Source organism: Acomys russatus, chromosome 23 (assembly GCF_903995435.1).
Source record: "Acomys russatus chromosome 23, mAcoRus1.1, whole genome shotgun sequence".
NCBI lineage: Eukaryota > Metazoa > Chordata > Mammalia > Rodentia > Muridae > Acomys > Acomys russatus.
Window position 1 is genome coordinate 53,077,226 of NC_067159.1, and position 22,392 is coordinate 53,099,617.

The 22,392-nt window shown below is 41.2% G+C and overlaps 1 protein-coding gene across 1 annotated transcript in view; it reads left to right on the forward strand.

Moving 5' to 3' along the window:
* Zzz3 (zinc finger ZZ-type containing 3) overlaps positions 1–21,130 on the forward strand; it is a 61,268-nt gene extending 40,138 nt beyond the window's left edge. The window contains exons 5-14 of the mRNA XM_051165937.1: positions 7,579–7,717; positions 9,722–9,869; positions 9,954–10,069; positions 10,820–10,891; positions 12,017–12,118; positions 12,725–12,820; positions 15,042–15,194; positions 17,332–17,466; positions 18,770–18,870; positions 19,112–21,130. Coding sequence (XP_051021894.1) covers positions 7,579–7,717; positions 9,722–9,869; positions 9,954–10,069; positions 10,820–10,891; positions 12,017–12,118; positions 12,725–12,820; positions 15,042–15,194; positions 17,332–17,466; positions 18,770–18,870; positions 19,112–19,256 — 1,207 coding nt within the window. The 3' untranslated portion in view covers positions 19,257–21,130. The remainder of the gene's footprint in view (positions 1–7,578; positions 7,718–9,721; positions 9,870–9,953; positions 10,070–10,819; positions 10,892–12,016; positions 12,119–12,724; positions 12,821–15,041; positions 15,195–17,331; positions 17,467–18,769; positions 18,871–19,111) is intronic.
* Positions 21,131–22,392: the final 1,262 nt, after the last annotated feature.

The window sequence follows — 22,392 nt, forward strand, 5'->3', positions numbered from 1 at the left end:
TAGTTGCTGTTGAATTTTTGTTCTAATTACCGGTTGGCTATTTGTATGCTTTTCTTTAGGAACATATGCAGTCAGATCATTTGCATATTTGTAATGCTTTCTTGTTCCTGAGCTGTTCAAATCCTTTCCGTGTCCTCGCTACTGACCGTAATGTATGTAGTGAGGAATTTCCTTCCTCTCTGCAGGTTTTTTTAAAGAGTTATTCTGTGCTGTATAGAAGGTTTCAGGCCTTACGTTTGTGTGTTTAGTCCTTTTGGACTTGTATGATGAGATAGCATAAGGTGCTTTAGTTCTGCAGGCTCTTATCTATTTAAAGACACCGTCACCCTTCTGATTGGTGGTGTCGGCACCTTCGTCAAAGACCGATCGGCCTTGGGTCTTTGGATTTGCTTTTGGCTTTCTGTTCTGTCCCATTTATCTGTGCAGCTTTTTATATCAGTACTGTTGTATTTTGATTATTTACAACAGGCTGCTTCTGTTTCATAAAAATTGTGTGGACTCTGGAGTTCACAAATAGTGTGGACACTAAAGCTGCTTTCACATCTTCAGGGAATTTAATCATTTATAGTTTTCACTGTAAGTGTTTTCATCATCTTTGTTAACTTTATTTCCAGAATTTTAAATGTTTACAGGTGTGCGTGTGTGTGTGTGTGTGTGTGTGTGTGTGTGTATGAATGAAGAAAAATGCGTTGGAGTTGCCTTTCTCAGGCATTAGTACACACCCCTGCTTGGTCTTGCCTCCAGTTTATTTATTAGCAGTGTTTTTTTCTGTTCCTTTATTTTCAATCCCTATCTTTCGACTAATGTGTTTCTTGGAGACAGCAGAAGGGGGTTGGAGGGTGGTGGTGTTCCAGCCCTCCCCGCTAAGTGCAGCTAACCTGCTTGCATCCTGTTGGGTTTTTGTTGTTGGCAGAGTGCTGCTGTTTAGCCCTGGGTGACCTCATTCATAGCAATCCTCCTGCCTCAGCTTCCTGAGCTACCCAGTCTGCCTCTTCCAAGAGAATTAAGATCATTTGTATTTAGGATTATTATTGAGAAGTGTATGTTAATTCTTTTAATTTTGTTATTTTCCTTATTGTTCTTCCTTGTTCATTTTACTGATAATGTTTGATTGTTTTCTAATTCTCACTTGTTTTGAGAGGAGGCGGGAGAAGGAGGAGAGAGGATAGGCACGCACACGTTCGTATGGAGGTCAGAGGTTATCTTTCGAGAGTTGATGTCTGCCGTCCATGTTGCTTAAGGCAGGATCTCTTGGTCACTATTTCTTATGCCAGCACTGACACACAGCATGTGTGTGGGTTACTTTGTCCCCAACTCCCAGTTTGCTGTGTTGGGTTTACAGATGTGTGCTAACACACCCAGCATGAGTTCTGAAGATCCAAATTCCAATCCTCAGATTATGCAGAGCTTTCCCCCTTAAGTTCCTTACCTTCATGTGTTTTCTTACAGTGAAATTTATTCTTTCCCGTTTTAAAATGATTTTTGTAATTTTTTTTCCTGTTTGAATATCTATTGCCTATAGTTTGGTGATCATGACTTGCTTTAGTTTATGCTAATCATTAAGTTCTTTATTCTTCCCCAAGTTTAGAGGATAGCTTTGCCGACTGTAGTTCTTTTGATTTACGCTTATTTTATTTCAGTGCTTGAGATGTACCAGTCTATGCTGTCTTGGCTTTTAGAGTCTGCTAAAAAATCTGTTGTTAGCTTGACAGCTTTTTCTTTTTTAAAGATTTATTTATTACTATGTATACAGTGTTCTGCCTCCATGTACACCTGCAGGCCAGAGGAGGGCCTCAGATCATATTATATAGAGATAGTTGTGAGCTACCATGTGATTCCTGGGAATTGAATTTAGGACTTACAGAAGAGCAGGGTTAGGGTTAGAGTTAGGCTCTTAACCTCTGAGCCATCTCTCCAGCTCAGCGTTTTCATTTGTGAGTGACTTGACACTCTCCTCTTGCAACTCTTTAAAAAACAGAACAAAACAAAACAAAACAAACAAACAAACAAAAAACGGAAACAAAACAAAAAACAGGCTTTCTATGTGTAGCCCTGGCTGCCCTGGAATTCAGTCTGTAGACCAAGCTGGCCTCACCTGCTTTTGCTCCCTGGGTGCTAGGATTAAAGATGTGTGCCACCACCACCCAGCTTTTCTTTTTTTAAAGATAGCTTGCCTGCACACCTGCCCCCCCTCCCCTCCCTTTCCCTCTCCTTCCCCCTCTCTTTTCTTTCTACATTCAGTGCTTGCCTGCATGTGTGCCGCAGGCCAGGAGAGGGCACCAGATCTCATTATTATAGATGGTTGTGAGCCACTGTGTGGTTGCTGGGAATTGAACTCAGGACCTCTGGAAGAACAGCCAGTGCTCTTAACCTCTGAGCCATCTCTCCAGCCCCACCCAGCTTTTCTTACAGCTTTTTTTCTTGTGCCATGCATTTAGTACTTACAATAAAGTAGAGAAAAGTTCTTGCCTGATCCTCTGTTGAGTTGTAACTGCTGCTTGAATGTAATTGGACGAACATTTCTTTCCCTAAATTTGGGAAGTTTTGAATGATAATTTTAATAAGCTGTATGTACCTTTAGTCTAGATCTTGATTGCCTTCAGCTGTAGCACAATTCATGGTCACATGAGTGTCAGCATCATGAATATTGTGGTTGTGATTGCGGTTTTCAAGTTGCCACCTTGGTGTAACACTGCCTTCGCTGTCTTAGACCTACTATTTCCTGAGCCTTTGAATATTTCCTGTTGAGTTTGACTCACTAAGCTTCTCATTTACCAGACACTGTCCCTGCTAGACTTTCATTTCCTTAATTTCTCATTTTTCAGGTTATTAATCTTGTATTACATTAGATTTTGGAGTTGACATGTCAGCATCCTTTTAATTCTATTATTAAGGATCAATTTGGTAAAAGTAGTTTTGCTTTGCTTTTTCCTGTTTTTGTGGTTTTTAACTAGGAAGTATGCACCTGGTGGCGTGGATTTAGTGAACAGCCTTTTCCTGGGGTTTTAGTTAGTACGTTAATGCTTAGGAAGGGTTAAAAAAACAAAAAACAAAAAATAGCAGCAGCACAAACCAAGTATGGCTATGGTGAAAATCAGTCAAGAACAGTGCTGACACACCAGCAATAATTGTAGAGAAGCAGAGGCAAACATAATATAGAATATGCAAGTGTAAGCCTGATGAGATAAAAATGATGAAATACAGAAAGAAACAGAGAAAGGGAGAGAAAAGCGGGAGTAAGAAAAATAATAAAGAATTTTAGGGAGGGGAAAATTGGATGAAATCCGTTAGAAAACCACATGTATATATATTAGATAAAACAGGAATTAAAAAAAAAAAACACTTTACAAATAAAGTCATTACTAAAAGGCAATACTCAGAATATAAACACAGATCTGATTATAGTGCGTGTGTGTGTGTGTACATGTGTGCACATATGCACACATGCTTCTACTTTATTTATTTATTTATTTATTGGTAAGCATAGAGGGCTTGTGTGCTCAAAGCTCTAAATACAGTGCCTCCAACCTGGGGGAAAATAACTTAGGAATTCATCACTTGCTTGAGTTCTGTGTTTTCTCTTTCTTTCTTTCTTTTTTTTTTTTTTCCCCTTGCGGAAGATTGAACCACAAGGCTTAATGTAATCTACATTCTCTCACAGTCTGTCTTTAAACATTTTAATTATCTCAATTCTCTTTAACAGCTGTTCTCCCCGTTGGGGTCTAATCTAATGTGTGTTACACCTGCCTTTGTATCCTTACAGGCATATAGATAGTGCAGGGAGGGTGTGGGAATCTATAGTAAGTATGCTTTGTGGATGATGTGCTTTGTGGTGCAGCCACTCTACTCCAGTGGTTCTCAGCTTCTGGGTCATGATCCCTTTGGGACTGTTGAAAGACACTTTCACATGGGTCACTTAAGACCATCAGAAAACACAAGTACTTTTGTCATGATTCATAACAGTTGCAAAATTAATAGTTATAAAGTAGTAACAAAAAGAATTTCATGATTAGTGGGTCACCATAACATTAGGGACTGTATTAAAGGGTCACAGCGTTAGGAAGGCTGAGGACCACTTCTACTCTGTAGGTAAACGTGTGGGGCTGTGTGGGGCACTGTGGTTGTGTAGATTCCTGATCTAGACTAGACCCCCACCCCGTTATTATAGTTAGTCTCTAACCTAGGACAAATGGCTGAGGTTGTCAGGTTTTCCCAGCATCCCTCAGTCCCTACCTGTTACAGAGTGTGGCTAGTATGCCCAGCTCCCTTCCCTAACCCTCACCAGCCCAGGGATTGGGCTGCTCTTCCTGTAGTTGCCCTTCCTTTTATAATGCAACCACTTTGGCTACCCACCCTTCTGTCTACTTTTACAGCTCTCCTGGCTTTCCTCCCCTGTCTAACTCCTCACACGTCCAGGTCTAGGGTCATGTCCCTGCCACTGGCTGTGCTCTTTATCTATAGTAGCCCTTCTCCACTATATCTGGGAGCAGTCATGCCCTCTTTTTTATTTCTTTTTTAGTTCATCTGGTGCTGAAACCAGGAATCAAACCAGGGACTTTTCCTGCTGACAGTTATTATTTTCAAGAGTCAGACCAACCTTCTTGTCAGAATGTCTTAAAGCTAGATTAAAAAAAGAAAAAGTATCCACATTAATTTTTTAAGGTTAAAAATGTTCCAGTGAGCTCTTAAGAATTCTTAACATGGTAAAAAAAAAATGGAAACATGGTCCCTAGAAAAAAATGCTGTGCACTGAAAGTAACATCTTCCATCCTCCTGTCCCGTTTCTCCTCCCCTCTCCACTGATGGCTGTACATGCAGTATTTCTGCCTAGAAAATGACATAAGGATTTTTACCTGTAGACTGTTTTCCATAAATGTTTGTGTCCATACGGTCAGTGAAGCTTGGCCAGGAAGGGTAGTGACAATAACTTGGGTATAGGTACTGCAGTAGCTACAGCACCATTCCCTAGCCTGAAAGCTGAATGTTCCCATGTCAAGCTCATAGATAAAGTGAAAGGAGAACACTCTGCTGCATCTCAGCCCACTGTCAAGGATCAGATCTACAGCTAGTTCTTACAGACTCAGTGCACAGCTGTTCCTGTTGGAAAGCTATAACTGTTCATCACACAGGAAGCACGTGTCATCGTCACGAGTTACACTGTTTACTTAGGACTTCAGGAGGATGGCCAAAGGGAAAGTACTTTATTGGTTCTGTGGGGCTTTAGGATTCTTTAATTTGGATGACTATCTGTTGAGAGTGGATACTGTTCTACTGTCTTCGTTTGGAGGCGAGGATTTTCATTGTAGATGCCTTGAATAATGAAGGATATCTGCTTCAAGTGTATGAAATGCAAAATTCAGCAGTGTCAAGTGTGTAGTATGCAAAACAAATGTTAGACCTTACATTTTTGTTGTGTTTTCACACAAGGTCTTACTCTGTAGGCTAGAGTGCCCTCAGATTTCCTATCCTTCTGCCATAGCCCCTGAATGCTTGACTTAGCTTGCATCTATCACATTTGGCCTTTATTGTTGCTTCTCATTACACAGTTGCTCATCTAGTCTGGTCACAGTCTTGTCATCCCCTGAAAACATCCAGATGAAAACATTGGCTGCTGTGATCTGAGTAAGAGGAGTACAGTGTCACTGTGTTGCTCTTATTCTAGATCAAAGGCACTCTTGCTTCCTGTTTTGTTTTGGTTTTGTGAGATGGGCTTTTACTAGGTAGCTCCAGCTGTCCTTGAACTCACTATGTAGACCAGATTGGCCCCCATCTCCAAGATGATGGCCAATGCTGTTTACTTATGCAAATCCAGTTCTGTTTCTCACTCTCCCATTATGGTAGCTCCCTTGTTAAACCTAATCTTCACGTCTGGTTTACTTTGGAAATTGTTAGAGCTTTTAAGAGATTACCTTGTTTTCTTCGCAAATAAAGGCCAGATTAATGAACAACTGAGTCTTACTTTGGATTCATTGGTGAGTGAATGTGGAGAGAGCTGAAGGTGTGACTGAAAATAGATATGTATATTTCAGACCATTTGGATATCATTTCAGTTTTTAATGAATTTTTTTCTTAGCTACCTAGGGGTAGATGTGGTGGTCCCTACTGGCAAAAATCTCTTGACTAATCTAGGAAATAACTTAAATTGGGGTAGAAGACTTGAATGCACTGTTCTACAGGCTTTCATGAGTCTGGACTTTTAAGCTTTTCTCTTACCCCTTTTAGTCATTTTGTCTGAATTTAAGCAAAATTAGAGTTGAAGAGTGTGCGTTCATTGCCCCCACCACCGGGCACACACACTTTGAGACAGCATCTTCCTGTATCCTAGTCTGGCCTCTAGTTGACTGTATATATAGCCCATACAGTTTTATGATAGATAATATTCAGTATGGCATCAACTTTAGTTTACAAAGACTTGAGAACAGAAATAAGATGGTTTAAGCATCTCATTGGGGATGAGTGTCATCGCATTGCTTCACCTTAGATTTTTCTGCTGCTTTGCTGGCTTCTAACTTAACAAAATTTTTACGCTTCTGATTACAAAACACCAGACAATTATTTATTCAAGAATATTTATTGAACATCTGTATGCTGGGAAGTGTGCTATACCTTAACTAAAATTTTTTTTTAAAGTGCAAACAAAACAGACACCTTCCATTATGGAGTCATAGTTTATTGAGAAGCAAAAGTATTTGGATGTTAAAGGAAAGCTTCTTTGTTGATATTTGAAGGACATAGCTTACATTGTAGTGAATTTCAAGTGACTTTTCATTTCTGTGAAAAGTGTGTGAGCATTCAAGGCTTTGGGGTTACTGCATTTCGATGTGTATTTATATGTGAAGCCAGGTATTTTACACTTGGGATGGTGTTAGCTGAAAGACACTGAATGAGAATGGGATCATTAGTCTGTCTCTACTATAGTAACATTCCAGGATGATGACGAGCAAGTAGATTGGTGTAGATGAAACTGTGTTTGCAGGCCGGGAAATTAAAATGCCTTCAGCTTTTTTCTTTGTATATGTTCAGTACTTATGAACTGAACGCTGCAAAAAATAGTGAGTTTTGTTGATAGAAAAATGCAATCTCTCAGATGTGGGTGAGGTGGATTATAGAACAGTTGAGAACTGTTGTGTGGCCTGCTGCCATGTCAGACTATGCATACTGTCTTGTGGCTTTGGGGAGAAAATGCCTTAGATGTTATGTTCCCACAGAGAATAGCTGGATTTGGTGACTCCTCTCATTCGTGAAATTATGTGATCTTAGTTCTTTCATTGAGAAGTTTCTTAAAACTTTGATTGCTGGCACGACAAAATGCTTTTTTGTTTTCTGAATGTGTTCAAGGTTCAAGAATTAAAATCTTTAAGATGGGACAGGAGGCTTTGCTTTCTCTAACTGATGTTTTCTGACTAGGTACTTCGTAACTAAGGAAGACCTCATTTATTCCCAGTAAAATGTTTTACTAAACTCTTTCAGGTAACTTTAAAAAGACTGTGTGACGTAATACTTAGTAGATGATGACGTGAACTAAGTTTTACTGTTGTTAGTAGAGACTTGGAGTGAGAGACCTCTCTTTGTGTCTAGTTACCAGAGACTGCTACAGACCATCGCTGTACTTGAAGCTCAGCGTTCTCAAGCAGTGCAAGACCTGGAAAGCTTAGGCAAACACCAGAGAGAAGCACTAAAAAACCCCATTGGGTTTGTGGAGAAACTTCAGAAGAAGGTATAAAAAGATGCATTTTGATACTTTAAAAATTACACTGTACTTGGTAATTTAAGATAGTTATGGTTTGTTTGTTTTCTCTTTTTCTATGAGTCTGTGCTTTAAAATTTAATTCTGGCCTGAAGAGATGGTTTAGTGGCTAAGAGCACTGGCTGCTCTTCAGAGGATCCAGGTTCAATTCCTAGCACCCACAGGGCAGCTCACAACTGTCTGTAACTTCTTTTCCAGGGGATCCAACATCCTCACACAGACGTACATAAAAGTATTTAATTCCACATCCCCCTTTCAAGTTAACCATCTTACTGAAGGCAGCATTGTCTTCTTCCTACTTAACAATGATGTTCACTCGAATGCAGAGCCTACACTCTCATGGCAAGAGCACTGTGGCTCATTCTACCTGTGTGCCGGCCTGTTGCCTCTACCTATTACTGCTTTCAGGACTCAGAACAGTGGTGATCTGAGGCCTAGTATAGAGGACTGTTAATTATCATTTGCTTTGTTTGGGTTCTGTTTGCTACTGAGTGAAAAAGCAAATGTTTATAGAGATAACACACGCTTATTTTAAACATGTTTAAGGTTATGATAACTAACTCCATGAAGAGAAACCACTTTATTTAATTTTGAAAAGGCTTTTTTCCCCTTTGTGTGAAGCTAGTTTTTGCTTTGAAACTAATATTTGACAGTGATTCATTCATGAATGCCGCAGATTAGGGGCCCTCATTGATCAATGTGTGCACATGCATTATGTGGGGTGTGGGGTGCTGCTCTCTGCTACTGGGGATGGAGCCAGGGCCTGTACAAGTACACTGAATTTTGCTCAGTGTCAGCAGTGTGTACAAACGCTTAAAGCAAGATCTGAGTGCCTCTGTACGGGGCAGCTGTAAGCTGGCATTGGTAATGCACTGGACCTTTCCCTGGTCAGAAAACTCTGCGTTTCATAATACGTACATAACCTATATATTGGCTAATTGAAAACTGGCTTTTAGAGCCGTATTGTACCTTCTTCATTAAAATCAGGCGCCCCTTGGTCCAATATGTTGGTGTAAATGTAGACCCCGAACCCTTTGCTGAAGCAGGAGGACCCGGAGTTGAAGGTCACCCTCACCTACCCACCTACCGGTCATCAGACTTGAGGTCATCCTGGGCTACAAGAGACACTCAAGAAACAAAAGACAAAACAACAACAACAAACACAACAAACCTAAAATTCAGTAATAAATAAATGAAAAACAAAACAACACTCCTTTTTTTTTTAATCACTATTTAACGGTTTGCTTAAGCACAAAGGCATTCTTAAAATGGCAAGTCTGGGCAGTTTAAAACTGTTAGGGAAATAATGTATTAACTTTAATTTCACTTTATTTGTGTTAAGCAGAAATATGCATTTAGGCACACTTACTAGGTTTATGTGCAGTTGGCTGTTGGCTTGTTTTTCATTTCTAGGTTTAATTTAGAAATTTTAAAAAATTCTGAAATGTGTTATTGAATATCTTAACTTAATAAAGATAAACAGATGTGAATTAAATCCAGATATCAGTAGACAGGCAAGATTTATGTTGCCTAGGAAGAATTCTTTGTCCTAGATTTAATTTAGAAGCCTCAGTTTTAAAATGTCATGGTTTGAGCAGGGGATGTAGCTGTGGTGCAGTACATGTGCGCTTTGTGTCCAAGTTTGATCCCCAGCACGGCAGGGAAGAATAAGATGCCATAATTTTTATATGTGGCAAGGGTTTCTAGACTGAATTCATTGTTTTAATTACTGTGTTACAGATAAGCCACCACCTAAATGTCAGGTTCTGTGTGTCGCACTCACTGTGCTTGTTCTCAGAGCTGATAGGTGTTGGGTGTGGTGTTGATGTGCAAAGCTGCTAGTGATGCCGTACAGTGTCTCCTTTAGCAGATTAGTGTGTTCTTGTTAGCACCCTACAAGCAGCGCTTTATCTATTACCCTGAGTTCCATGTGCATAGTCACTGACATTTTTGTTTTGTTGTGTGTTTTCCCAGGCTGATATAGGGCTTCCATACCCACAGAGAGTTGTTCAGTTACCTGAGATTGTGTGGGACCAGTATACCAATAGCCTCGGGAACTTTGAGAGAGAATTTAAAAATCGCAAAAGACACAGTAGGAGAGTTAAGTTAGTCTTTGATAAAGGTAAGACCTCACGAGATAGAATTAACGAGGGAAATGTCTTGCAGTGTCTGGCTTGAATAATCCTGTGTATGATTTTATTTTTAGTGGGCTTGCCTGCTAGACCAAAAAGTCCTTTAGATCCTAAGAAGGATGGAGAGTCCCTTTCCTACTCCATGTTGCCTTTGAGCGATGGTCCAGAAGGCTCCCATAGTCGTCCTCAGGTAAGCTCTCTGAGGTGTCTGTAGTGTTCTTAAAACGAAGAGTTGTTTACTAAAAAGTAGTGGGAACATGAACTTTCAAGTTAAGAGGACACCCAAGCCTGCCTCCAACTGTGAGCCATGGAGAGCTTTCTTGTTGTTTATGCCCCGATCTTCAGGTTGCAGCTTCTTACAAAATAAATGGCGATGGGGGTGTGAGGGCAGCATTGGAGGGAGGGGGGAGGGGGGTGTGAGGGCAGCATTGGGGGGAGGGGGGAGGGGGTGTGAGGACAGTATTGGGAGGAGGGGGATGGGGGTGAGAGGGCAGCATTGGGGAGGGGGAGGGGGTGTCAGGGCAGCATTGGGAGGGGGGGCTGTGATTAGGCCGCGAAGTGATTAAATAAAACGTCAATGAAAAGAATAGTCAAAAATATGTAACTGTAGGGTTTTCATGGATTTCAAGTGGGCACTGTGGGTGTTACACCTAGTGCTAGTGTACTGTGGAGTGTGGCCAGGATTTCAGATGTGGCCTCGTCTCTGTTGGACTTGCTAGTTTTCAATTTTGAACCCGTATTTTTTGTTTGTAGAGAGGAGTTACTTTAAAACAAAATGAAACACAAGAGTATGAAAACAACTTATAGTCAGTAACTAGCTGATGTATGTATTAAAATTATGCAAAGATATTTTCAAAATTCTAAAATATTCCTTGTGTGCCATTTGGCTAAACCCTTGATGTTTTCCATTTATAAAAAGCCTTTTTTTTTATATATGTAGATGATAAGAGGTCGCCTGTGTGATGACACCAAACCTGAAACATTCAACCAGCTGTGGACTGTTGAAGAACAGGTGACACATACTTCTAGCTTCTTTGGGTTAAAGAAAAACTCTAAACTGTTAATAGTAGAATTAACACTACCAGGCAAGTGTTAACTGTTGCATTTAATCCCTTTTAATCATGAGTTTAAAATACTTAGACTTACTTTTGTACACCTTACTGCATATTTTATGAATTTTGGATTTTGAAGATGTACAAACTGTTTGAAAATAATTCTTTAAAAAAGCAAAACAAGCCGGGCGTGGTGGCGCACGCCTTTAATCCCAGCACTCGGGAGGCAGAGGCAGGCGGATCGCTGTGAGTTCGAGGCCAGCCTGGTCTACAAAGTGAGTCCAGGATGGCCAAGGCTACACAGAGAAACCCTGTCTCGAAAAACCAAAAAAAAAAAAAAAAAAAAAAAAAAAAAAAATAAAAAAGCAAAACAAAACATGGGTTTGGGAAGGAGCTAGACATGGGTGGGTGTTCGTAAAAGTAGCTGTGACAGAAAAGCCACAAGACAAGCAAAGCTGTTTCCTGCTGCATTTTAATTTCTGCTGTTGGGGAGCTGAGAGGTCACACTGACGTGCTTGTGATGTTTCTGTTTGGATTGTCTACGGGAATCTGGTGTTGCCCTCAGCTGTAATTGATTACTGTATAAAAAGCCTTAGAAAAGCTTGATTTCATGTATTAAGTGCTTGTGTGTCTAGTGCTCACATGACTATTAAAAGCTAAGTTTTAATATTAACTTGGATGCTTGAAGGACCAGATCCTACAACAGAGCAAAGACTCTCTTATATTCTAAATCGAATTCACATGTTTTTGTTAAAGCTGTAGGGGAGCCACAATCTGCAAGAAAAGATAGTTGGGAAGCTAAGTACAACCCCAATCTATTTCTCTTCTGTTTTGTCACTAAAGTGAATAAAATAGCCTATATTAGGGCTTTCATGGGTGCTTCCTCTAATCTCATTTTGCCTGTGGCATCTTAAGTTCCTAACTGGAACTGTTTTCTACCTTGAGATTCTCCAGTAAAATAACATTCTGAGTTGGCAAAGCAGCACTGTGCTTTGAATGAAATGTGAGTGTATCTATTCAGAAATCCAGTCTTTTAAATGGAATGGTTTTTTCCCCCTTAAAATTTGGTCTTGGGTTCGGTGCAGAAAAAACTTGAACAACTGCTCCTGAAATACCCTCCTGAAGAAGTAGAATCTCGGCGCTGGCAGAAGATTGCAGATGAACTGGGGAACCGGACAGCCAAACAGGTGATGGAAACGGCTGCAGGCTGTATATGGTAGATGGGTAGCTTTACTGTGTGGTAGTTTTAAATTGATTAGGATTGCTTCCCACCCCATGTAGCTTTGATCTCCTGGACTGACTCTGTAGACCAGGCTGTCCTCGAACTCACAGAGATCTGCCTGCCTCTGCCTCCCTGAGTGCCACCTTGCCTGACTAGCATTGCTTATTTTTATGTTGATTGCAGAAACAGCATAAGTAACCTTGCTTTGCATCAATGCAAAACATTAAAAAATATATAGTGGACCTCGCATCTTCTGAGTGCTTAGTGAGTGTGCTGACAGTGTCCTTTTTGGCTAGACTGTGCTAGTTGATTTTGTGGCATTTCATTAATGCCATCCCTGGTTGTCTCCCCTCTGCCCCATCTGTGTGGCTGATAGATGGCTGCGTGTTACACTCTCCAGTGCTTCCTCTGAAGAAGACTGTTTAACTTGGGAGTCAAACAGGCTTAAATGTACTTGAGTTAGTTTTGTCTAGATTTTAAAATATAAATGCTTCTTGATTTAATTGGTACTATTTAAAACTTCTCAAATACCACATTTCATTATATTAAAAGAGCTGCCATGCTTCCTTAGGTTGCCAGTCGTGTACAGAAGTATTTCATAAAGCTAACTAAAGCCGGCATTCCAGTTCCAGGCAGAACACCTAACTTATATATATACTCCAGAAAGGTAAGGCTCAGTTCAAGTTCATTGAATTATAGAACTGTTGCGTGGGTGTGAGCTTTGCACTCCTTCATTTTGGCATTTCACTATGTTGAATATAAACATAGAAGATTCCATTGTTGCTACTTAGAAAAGTGCGCTGAGTTTTAACAATTCTTCATTGTTTTCTTGAGGGTAATGTGAATGAGCACTCCTGCGGGTTTTGTTTCAACATTTCATGTTAGGAATGTCTTAGTGGTGTTAAACTTGTGAGGTGTGGAGTCTTTCAAATGTAGGCCAGCTTTCTCTGTGCTCTGATGCATAGACTGGAAATGCTACTGAGTATCTTAACCCTCACTGCAGCTCCAGAGCTGTAAGTACTGTTCTCTCCCTTCTATTTTATGGAGAGAATGTTGACAGGTGGCTGTCATTTATGAACCATGCACTGTATCATAGTAGGCCACAATGACGTGTAAACTGTCTAGTCACAAGCTAGTAAGCTCAGAACTGTTGCTTTTGGAGACAGACTCTCACTGTGTAGCCCTAGCTGACCCAGACCTTGCTGTGTGGATGGTTTGTGGTGGTCCTGCCTCTGCTGGGGAACAAGTACCTGGATGACAGATGACTGCTGCTACTGAGCTTGTTTTGTAATAGTGCCAGGCAGCCGTTTGCACCCCAGTAGGGTGCTAGGGATTAAACCTAGGGCCTCTAGCATTCAATGTAAGGGGCCCACCGCATAGTTACCTCACCAGTGCACTCTGTTGTGATTTCATACCTTCCCCACTACCCTGTAGGGAAAAAAGCTTCTGTCTCTGATATATACAACACTGCATTAACTTTGCAGCCATGTTTTGGGTTTTGTAATGGTAAAAGTAAGGGCACAGTTAACTTGATAGATTCTTATGACACTTCTTCCTTCCACCACTCTCAAGTGTTACCTTCCTCATGGATGCTATTTTATGTAATTTTACATTAAGGAAACAGCTTAAATAGTTCATATCTTAAGTTTAAAGATTTATTTTTTTAAATTATATGCCTCTGTGTGGGTATGTGTATGTGAATGCTGGTCCCCACAGAGTCCAGGGCCATTGCCTTCCCTACAGATGGAGTTAAAAAAGATTGTGGGCTACCTATGTGGGTTCTGAAAATCACTGAAGCAATAACTGCACTTAAAACCTGAACCCTCTCTCCAGCCCCATGAATCATTGAAGTTTTGTTGTTGTTGTTTTGCGGGGGCTGATTTTTGTTTTGTTTTTTTTTTCATTTTTCTGGTTTTTTAAAGACAGGGTTTCTCTCAGTAGCCCTGGCTGTCTGGAACTCATTCTGTAGACTAGGCTGTCCTTGAACTTACAGAAATCTGCCTCTGCCTCCCTAAGTGCTGGCATTATAGGAGTGTGCCTTCACTACCCTGCTTTTCAAGCCTGTTTTAATTTGCTAATTAAGTGCTAATTATATAGAGCTTTTATAGCCTTAGAATGCTGGAACCTTGTATACCAATGTTGAGACTAACAGCTATACTTTTCATAATTGTTAACCCCCACCCCCCGTTTTTCTGTGCTGTGGTTCAAACTCAGGACTTTATGCTCGGCAAATGCTTAGCCACTGAACTATTTCCACAACCCTTTAATTTTACTAATGTGTTGTTTTACACCTTAATTTTTTTTACAATTAAGAGTTTACAGTGACCAAGAAGGAATACTGGCAAAGCCTTAAATTTGTTCCATTATGTGTGTAAGTTTATAGACACTGCTGTGATGATCTAGCATGGTTATAGTTATAGTGGATCCTGGCCTTGGTGAGAGCTTGAATTTTGAAGTGGGTGAAATGGTAGCTTCTCAGTGGTTCTTCTTGTGTCTGTGGTATGTACTGATCATGAGTGGTATCTGCATTAGTGGCTACTGCGAGGGCTGTGCCACCACACAGATCTACTCCCAGTCCTGCCGTCGTCTAGCTGGCATGATAGGTGATGGTTGCTGTGTAGGAGTGTGTGGGTCAGGTGATACAGGGCACATAGTTCCTCATTGTTGGGCGATGTTTTTAGACACTCGGATATTATGGAAATTTCTCTCGGTGAGTAGTTGCCTATCTAGCTTAGGTCATTTTATTCTCTTTGAGTATAAGTTGGTCATAAAAGTTGAGTGCAACCAGCATTGAATGCGTTTACTGCTGGGGTGCATATGTGGTTTTGTTCTTTGGTTGTGTTAAATGATTTCTACTGTCCCAGTAAAATACCTGTTTTCTCACGTAGTCCTCAACAAGCAGACGACAGCACCCCCTTAATAAGCACCTCTTTAAACCTTCCACTTTTATGACTTCACATGAGCCACCAGTGTATATGGATGAAGATGATGACCGGTCCTGTTTCCATAGCCACATGAGCTCTGCTGTTGAGGAGGCATCAGTAAGTTCATTCCCTGTTTTCATACAGATGACTGTACAGTATGAGAGTGCGTGGTTTTCTGATTATCCCTGTTCAGAGGATGCTGACAAGTCCCCTTTAACTAACAAGTCAAACAAAACTAGAGTTAATGTGCTTTAAGTGTTTTTCATGAGAAAATCACCACACGTACACAGTGAGAAAGAACCCAGTGAAACCATATTTTGTCACTTAGCTTCAGTAATTGTCACCTGTCAGTGGTTTTCCAACCCAGCTCTACTTCAAATTATTTTAAAGGGAGTTCCAGACACCAAACTCAGGTTTCTGAGAAGGTGAGTTTTCAAGGTTGCGTGCGTGCATGTGTTTACTGGGGCCCTGTGCACACTAGGCAAGCAGTCTACTTGCTGAACCGTACTCACAAACTCAGTTATTCTTGACCTGTTTGGATCCAAAGAAAGGCAAAAATTATGGGTGAAACACTTCATTTTTCTCACCCATCCTGCTTGCATGAAAACTGGGTTGTTTGTCCACAGACTTGCTACAGTATGGACTGGCTCCACTGCATCCTTTTATTGCTATGTAACTTGATCTTCCGCTTGGAATTTCCTGTAAAATGATTAATTCCTTGCTTGAAGAGTGCATACTAAGACTCTAATTATATAGAATTAGAGCAGGAGATTTCAGGGAAAGGTTAACAAGACAAGTAACCTTCGTCTCTTAAATAGCCATGTAGTGACAGTATGAGCATTTCCAGAGGACAAATTTAAACAGAAAAGATGACACAAGATACGGCATTTGCATGTAATTCTGTACTTTATGACTGGGTAATACTTAACCTAAACACGTTATGTAACAGGAGTTTGATAAGGAGTTGTAGGAAAAAAATACATGCTTTTGTTCTTCTAAATCTTGGATTTGTTTATTGATCATCATAATGAAAAATGACCGTGGGATCAGTCCTTAGGTTGCAAAAGATCCTGGGTGGCAGGGCAAGATTGCGAAGATAGAAAACCAGGATAGCGATTAGAACTCTCAGTAGGCTTTCAAAAACTTATTTGAGGTGAGAGCTCAAGAGAAAAGGCGACTCCGCTATGAGAGGCTTGCATGCTGTTTGGAGCAGACATGCAGCTGAAGGCCAGGTCCAGGGGTTAGGATGGGAACCAGAGAAAGATTGCAGCGACATCACTGTATTGCCCAGAATAGTGATGTGAGGACACAGATTTTTGCATGTCACTTTTTAATGAAATTTCTGGTCAGTTTTTTAGGAGGAATCATTACTGGATTTTACATCTTGTAGTTCAGTTTTATTAACTTCATGAAGTATTAGTATAGTCCACATCTTTTCTAAATAGCCAGTGTGATTCACTTCATCCCCTTGGGTGAAAAATGTACTGTTTGATCAGTCACTGCAAGTACAGAATATAAAACAGAGTTTGCTTGTTTTAAAAAACAAAAACACCATGTTTACAGAGGGAAGTTTGAAAATAGACTAGAAAAAGAAACTACTGCAGGGCACGGAGAGGTGAGGTATGAGACTTCTGAAGTAGCCCTGGTGACAGTAGGTATTGTTACTGTTTGGCAAATGCAGAGCCATTCCATATTCCATATTCCTCTACATTGTAACACAGTGTAGTTCACCTGAGCCTCGGACATCACTTAAAGTCATGGAAAGTTAGAAAGTAGACGGGGCGATGAGTCAGTGTAAAGTGCGTGGTGCAGAGCATGAGGACTTGAACCTGGGTCCTAAGCACCACGTGCAGAAGTGGGCAGGCACGTGCAGTTGTGAGTCTTTAAAAGTGAGAAAAGCTAGTAAAGAAACGAAGATTTTATTTTATTTTTTTTATTAATTTATTCTTGTTACATCTCAATAGTTATCCCATCCCTTGTATCCTCCCATTCCTCCCTCCCTGCCATTTTCCCCTTATTCCCCTCCCCCATGACTGTGACTGAGGGGGATTACCTCCCCCTGTATATGCTCACAGGGTATCAAGTCTCTTCTTGGTAGCCTGCTGTCTCCCCCTCCAGGGGACATGGTCAAATGTGAGGCACCAGAGTACATGAGAGAGTCATACCCCACTCTCCACTCAACTGTGGAAGATTTTATTTTTTAGTCCATTTTTATTATTAAAGTAACACGTTCACATTTTGTTCTTTTTAACAGGACGAAGAAAGCATTCCTATGACGTATAGGAGTTTACCTGAATATAAAGAACTATTGCAGTTTAAAAAGTTAAAAAAGCAGAAACTGCAACAAATGCAAGCAGAGAGCGGGTTTGTGCACCATGTGGGCTTTAAGGTAAGCAGCTCCCATTTAATTTTTAAAGGTGAGAAGAGGCACTGTAAGTGGCTTCTAGATTACTATGAAATCTCTTAAGTATTTAGGGAAAGAGTAGCAAGTTTCTCTATAGTTCTTTCCTACATACATACACATACATGTGCCCACAGATGTGTGTTGTGCATTCTAATGTTCTTTATGGAGGAGAGCACGTGCAGTTGTGAGTCATGTGCTTTTGAGGCCAGCCAGGGCTGTGTGGTGAGCCTCTCTGTCTTAAATAAAAAAAAAGCAAAATCCTGGAGATGTTAAACAAGTAAAAAAAGCCGAGTAATAGTTGAGTACACCTAAAATAAAAGTACATGCTGTAGAGAAGAGGCTGTAGAAAGTTGCAGTAAGACCGTTATGTGATGTTGCTGTTCGTGTGCATAAAAGTGTTGGTGTGGCTGACTGGTTGCTGCTCCTCTGCAGTAGCCATATTCTCCTGACTCTCGAGTGACCTTACTCTGCCTTAAGAATTTTCCTAACCGCCTTCTAGTTTTTTGAGAAGAAACTGGGTCTTCTTACACCTGGGTTATAGATCTCAGCCGTGTTATTGGGCAGTGTGTTACCAGAGAATGTAGGAGTGAGGTTTGCTTTGTGTCTTAGTCGCTGCTCTGTTGCTGTGAAAGGATACCATAAGGAAACTCGTAGAAAACATTTAATTGGAGGCCTGCTTACAGTTTGAATCCATGTGAGTGTAAGTCTGTGACCATCATGGTGGGAAGCAGGCAGCGGGCAAGACTAGGGCACTCAAGGCCCACCTCAGTGACACATCTTCTAATCCTTCCCAAAGAGTTCCACCATCAGGGACCGCGCGTTCTTATCTATGAACCGACAGGGGCTGCTCTCATTCAAATCAGCACACTTGAGGGAGGAGGATGAGCTGTGCCTGCCTTGTCATTACAGACTCTGTTCTTAGTGGTCAGTCTGGTGACTGTCCAAAGAGGAGTGTGACGCTGTCTGGGTGTCTGGCAGTACATGCCGGAGCAGCTCTAGCTCTGGTATGAGGCACAATCATACCCTGGTTTCAGGTGGATATTGACTAATGGCAGAGTACCCAAATTTGAAATGATTGATACATACAAAGGTTATTTCTCACCCACCGGTGGTCTTTCCTGGAGTGGATGGACCAGCTGTTTCTCTGGGAATTTTGTCAAGTTAACAGCACTGTGTTGTATAACTGTACAGCCTGGGGGAGGGGTATGTGCTTGTTGTATTGTGTGCTTCCCAGTAGAAAAGAAATGTAGCCAAGTATGCCTGGACACTTTGCACCTGTCTGTTGCAGTGTGATAACTGTGGCGTAGAACCGATCCAGGGTGTCCGGTGGCACTGCCAGGACTGTCCTCCAGAAATGTCTTTGGATTTCTGTGACTCTTGTTCAGACTGGTAAGTGTTTTATTTTGGAGACAAGAACTTCACCTAGTGTTTAAAGTGAAACTACACTTCTACGCATTGGATTTCATTCTGAGCAGTTAAAGTCTTCCCTGAATCACGTCAGATCTCAAGTAGATTTCTATTAAAGCTTTCTGAGACATTAATTTAACTGAGAAGATTTTTGTGATGGGTAAATCAAAATGCATCTGGAGTCAAGGATTGATGAGGCTGTCTGTGTGTTTTCTATTTGCAGCCCACATGAAACAGATATTCACAAGGAAGATCACCAGTTAGAACCTGTGTATAAGTCAGAGACATTCTTAGACAGAGACTACTGTGTGTCCCAGGGCACCAGTTATAGTTATCTTGACCCCAACTACTTCCCAGCTAACAGATGACATGGGAGAGCGCGTCGGCACTAGTCCTCGTCAACATGCAGCAGTGGCATCGGTGTTGATGGTGTGCACAGTCTGGACACTCACGGCCTGAGAGCTCCCCGAGTGTTCTCGTAAGTGCAGCTCTGCACCGTGTGGCTGCACAGCAGCAGCTGAACATTCCTGGTGAGCTGAGAGTTTCCGTGGTGAAATTGTCACCACCACGTTTAAAGCCTTGTAGGTGGTGATCTTAAGTGAGTGAGATGGAAATGAAAGCCCGCATTAATGCCAGAGTAAATTCCAAAGGTTTTAAAGACGTCGGTCGTAAATAGGATAAGGAAAGACAAAGTATTTATATTAAACCAGTTTAGTAGCTTTCAGTTTTGTGGAGATAATTTTCAGCACAGAAACAGACTTACAGACAAAGTTTTAACCAATGATGGTGTTTGCTTCTAGGATGTGTACTGTAAAAGAACTCACTGTCCGGTGGTCACTGATGGCCTTTAGTAGACTGGAGCTGCTTAACGGTTTGATACCTAACTTTGAATCACGATGAACTGTCCTTACCAAGAGCAAAGCGCACGGTAGCTGTGACTTTGCTTCCATAGCCAGCTCATGGGGTGTGAATGTCATAAAGTTGTCATGCAGATATATTTTTAAACGTCATGTTATATAAGATGATCATGTGATGTGTACAGACTATGGTGAAAAGTGCCAGTGGTAGTAACTGTGTAAAGTCTCTGATTCACAACATTAATCCCTTTAAAGTACACAGCCTTCTGCCTCTGTATTTGGAGTTGTCAGCACAGCTCATCAAAGAAAACTGCCTAATATAAAAATCATATATATGGTGATAATTTCCCCCTCTTTTGTAGTCTGCACAAGATCCATAAAAGATTGTATTTTTATTACTATTTAACGAGTGATTAAATGTAGTCTGCACAGTGAGCAAGAGTTCACGAGCATTCTTTTATACTGCTGGATTTTGTTGTGCATCACTTAAAACCTTTTGTATGTTTCTTATCTGTGTATACAGTATGTTCTTGAATAATGTTCATTTGTCAGGAGAACTGTGAGAAATAAACTATGTGGATATGTTTGTTTATATTATAGAATGCTTGTTGTGGCTTCCTTTGGGTCAAATTTGGATTTTTTTTCAAGTGTTAAAGTAGGATTTATTATTTAAGTCTGTTTCTCTTCTGTATCTGCTTCCTGTTCTTCATAAGGGTGTCGATGTCTTGTGGAAGGGAGCATGAGCTTGAGACCAGCTAGAGGGTTAGCGTGTTGAGGCGCTGCACAGGACAGGTACCGACTGAAGTCCACATGTGCAGCCTAAATATATGTTTTATTCTAGTAGTTTTTCCTTAATAAAATTAAATTCCTGTGTATTCAAGCAGGTGATTTCCAAAAATTATCAACAAAGAAAAAGATAGTATATTCTATGGTAGATTGAGTATTAATACGAGTCTGGTTTTTAACATTGTTTTTAAGTTCAGGGAACATTATTTACTAATTCTCTTCAGTACTCAGCAAGGTATTAAAACCTACCCTGAATTTTTTAATTAAGAAAAATATAAAATTTTAAATATGAAGAAGAAAAGTTTAAATAATATATTGATTATGTATCACTGGTCATATTGATACAGTCTATTGTACCCAGAAAGAAAAGTTGACAGGCTTTTATCTCTGGGTTACTAGTGAAGGAGAGGCAGTTAAACTAGGTGTCTTATACTAAATGTTGAGTGCCCATGCCAGAGGGCTCCTTCCACCTGCAGTATGCAGGACAGTTTGCACCTGTCTGTAAAGAGACAGTACTAGGTAGTTCTGGAGTCCAGTTCAGATCCATCCAAACATCCCATAAAGGCTGACGTACACTCTGGAAGGGGATGGGTTGTGATGTCAACAGAGCAGACAGACATACTTGAACACATTTTTTTAAAGGCAAAGATTTTAAGACTGATGTGGAAAGGTGGGTTTTCCCTGTTTGAGCAGAAGACATGTGTATTTTTTGGGGTTTTCAGCTTTGAACACATGATCCCCGTGGCTTGTTGGGAATGTTGTTTTCTTGTTTTTGTTTTGTTTTGTTTTGTTTTTAGAGTTGCAGAAGTGGGCAGGGTTGTCCTTTGCAAGTAGGCCTTCCGTCTGTCTATCAGGGAATCCTGGTTGCTGACAGCTGAGCTCAAGAAGCAGTGTGCCAGGTCTCTTAAGTCAGACTTACTTCGTGCCTATGAAGCTCAAGTTGTTGGCTACTATTTGAAGGAACATTTAGTCACATTAAAAGCAATTGTTTCAGGCTAGGGAGAGGAAGTCTCCTTTCATGTGATCACCACTAGCAAATCCTGATACAGCACCTTTTGTGCACAGCAAGCATGTGGCGGCTCCTTGGATTCTCCGGCCAGTGCAGCAGGTTCATGTATTACCCTGTTTTCATGAGAGAGAAATTAAATGACTTGCCCAGGGGCATATTGTTAGTGAAGTGATGAGACTTGTCTTTATGCCTTTGTCACGCTTGGTTACACTCCTCACTGCCAGTGGTCAGTGTGGTTTTCATGCCTTTTTTTCTCATGCATTGCTAGAGTAAAAATCTGGGCCCATGTCCACATTTGTAACACAAGAGAGGAGCCTGTGTGTGGCTGGGGAAACTGCCAGGCTGCCCACCGTTGTGACTCACGGGAGCACATGTGCATCTCCGTTGCCTTTCACCAGTCCCCATGGCATCCCTCGACTCTTCCCTTTCACCTGACCCCATGGCATCCCTCGACTCTTCCCTTTCACCTGACCCCATGGCATCCCTCGACTCTTCCCTTTCACCGGTCCCCATGGCATCCGACGACTCTTCCCTTTCACCTGACCCCATGGCATCCCTCGACTCTTCCCTTTCACCGGACCCCATGGCATCCCTCGACTCTTCCCTTTCACCTGACCCCATGGCATCCCTCGACTCTTCCCTTTCACCGGACCCCATGGCATCCCTCGACTCTTCCCTCTTACAGTGAGTCACAGAACACTGTTTGCTGAGGTGTTGGGAGGGTTTTTAAAGGCTGACATATGATGGCACTGTGCTGTAGTAGATAAGTCTTGTTTTGTGTGGTTTCCCTGAAGCAGCATGTGAGCTGTGCAAGCTCTCCTCCTGTGGATAGCTAGGTCTAAACCCACTAGT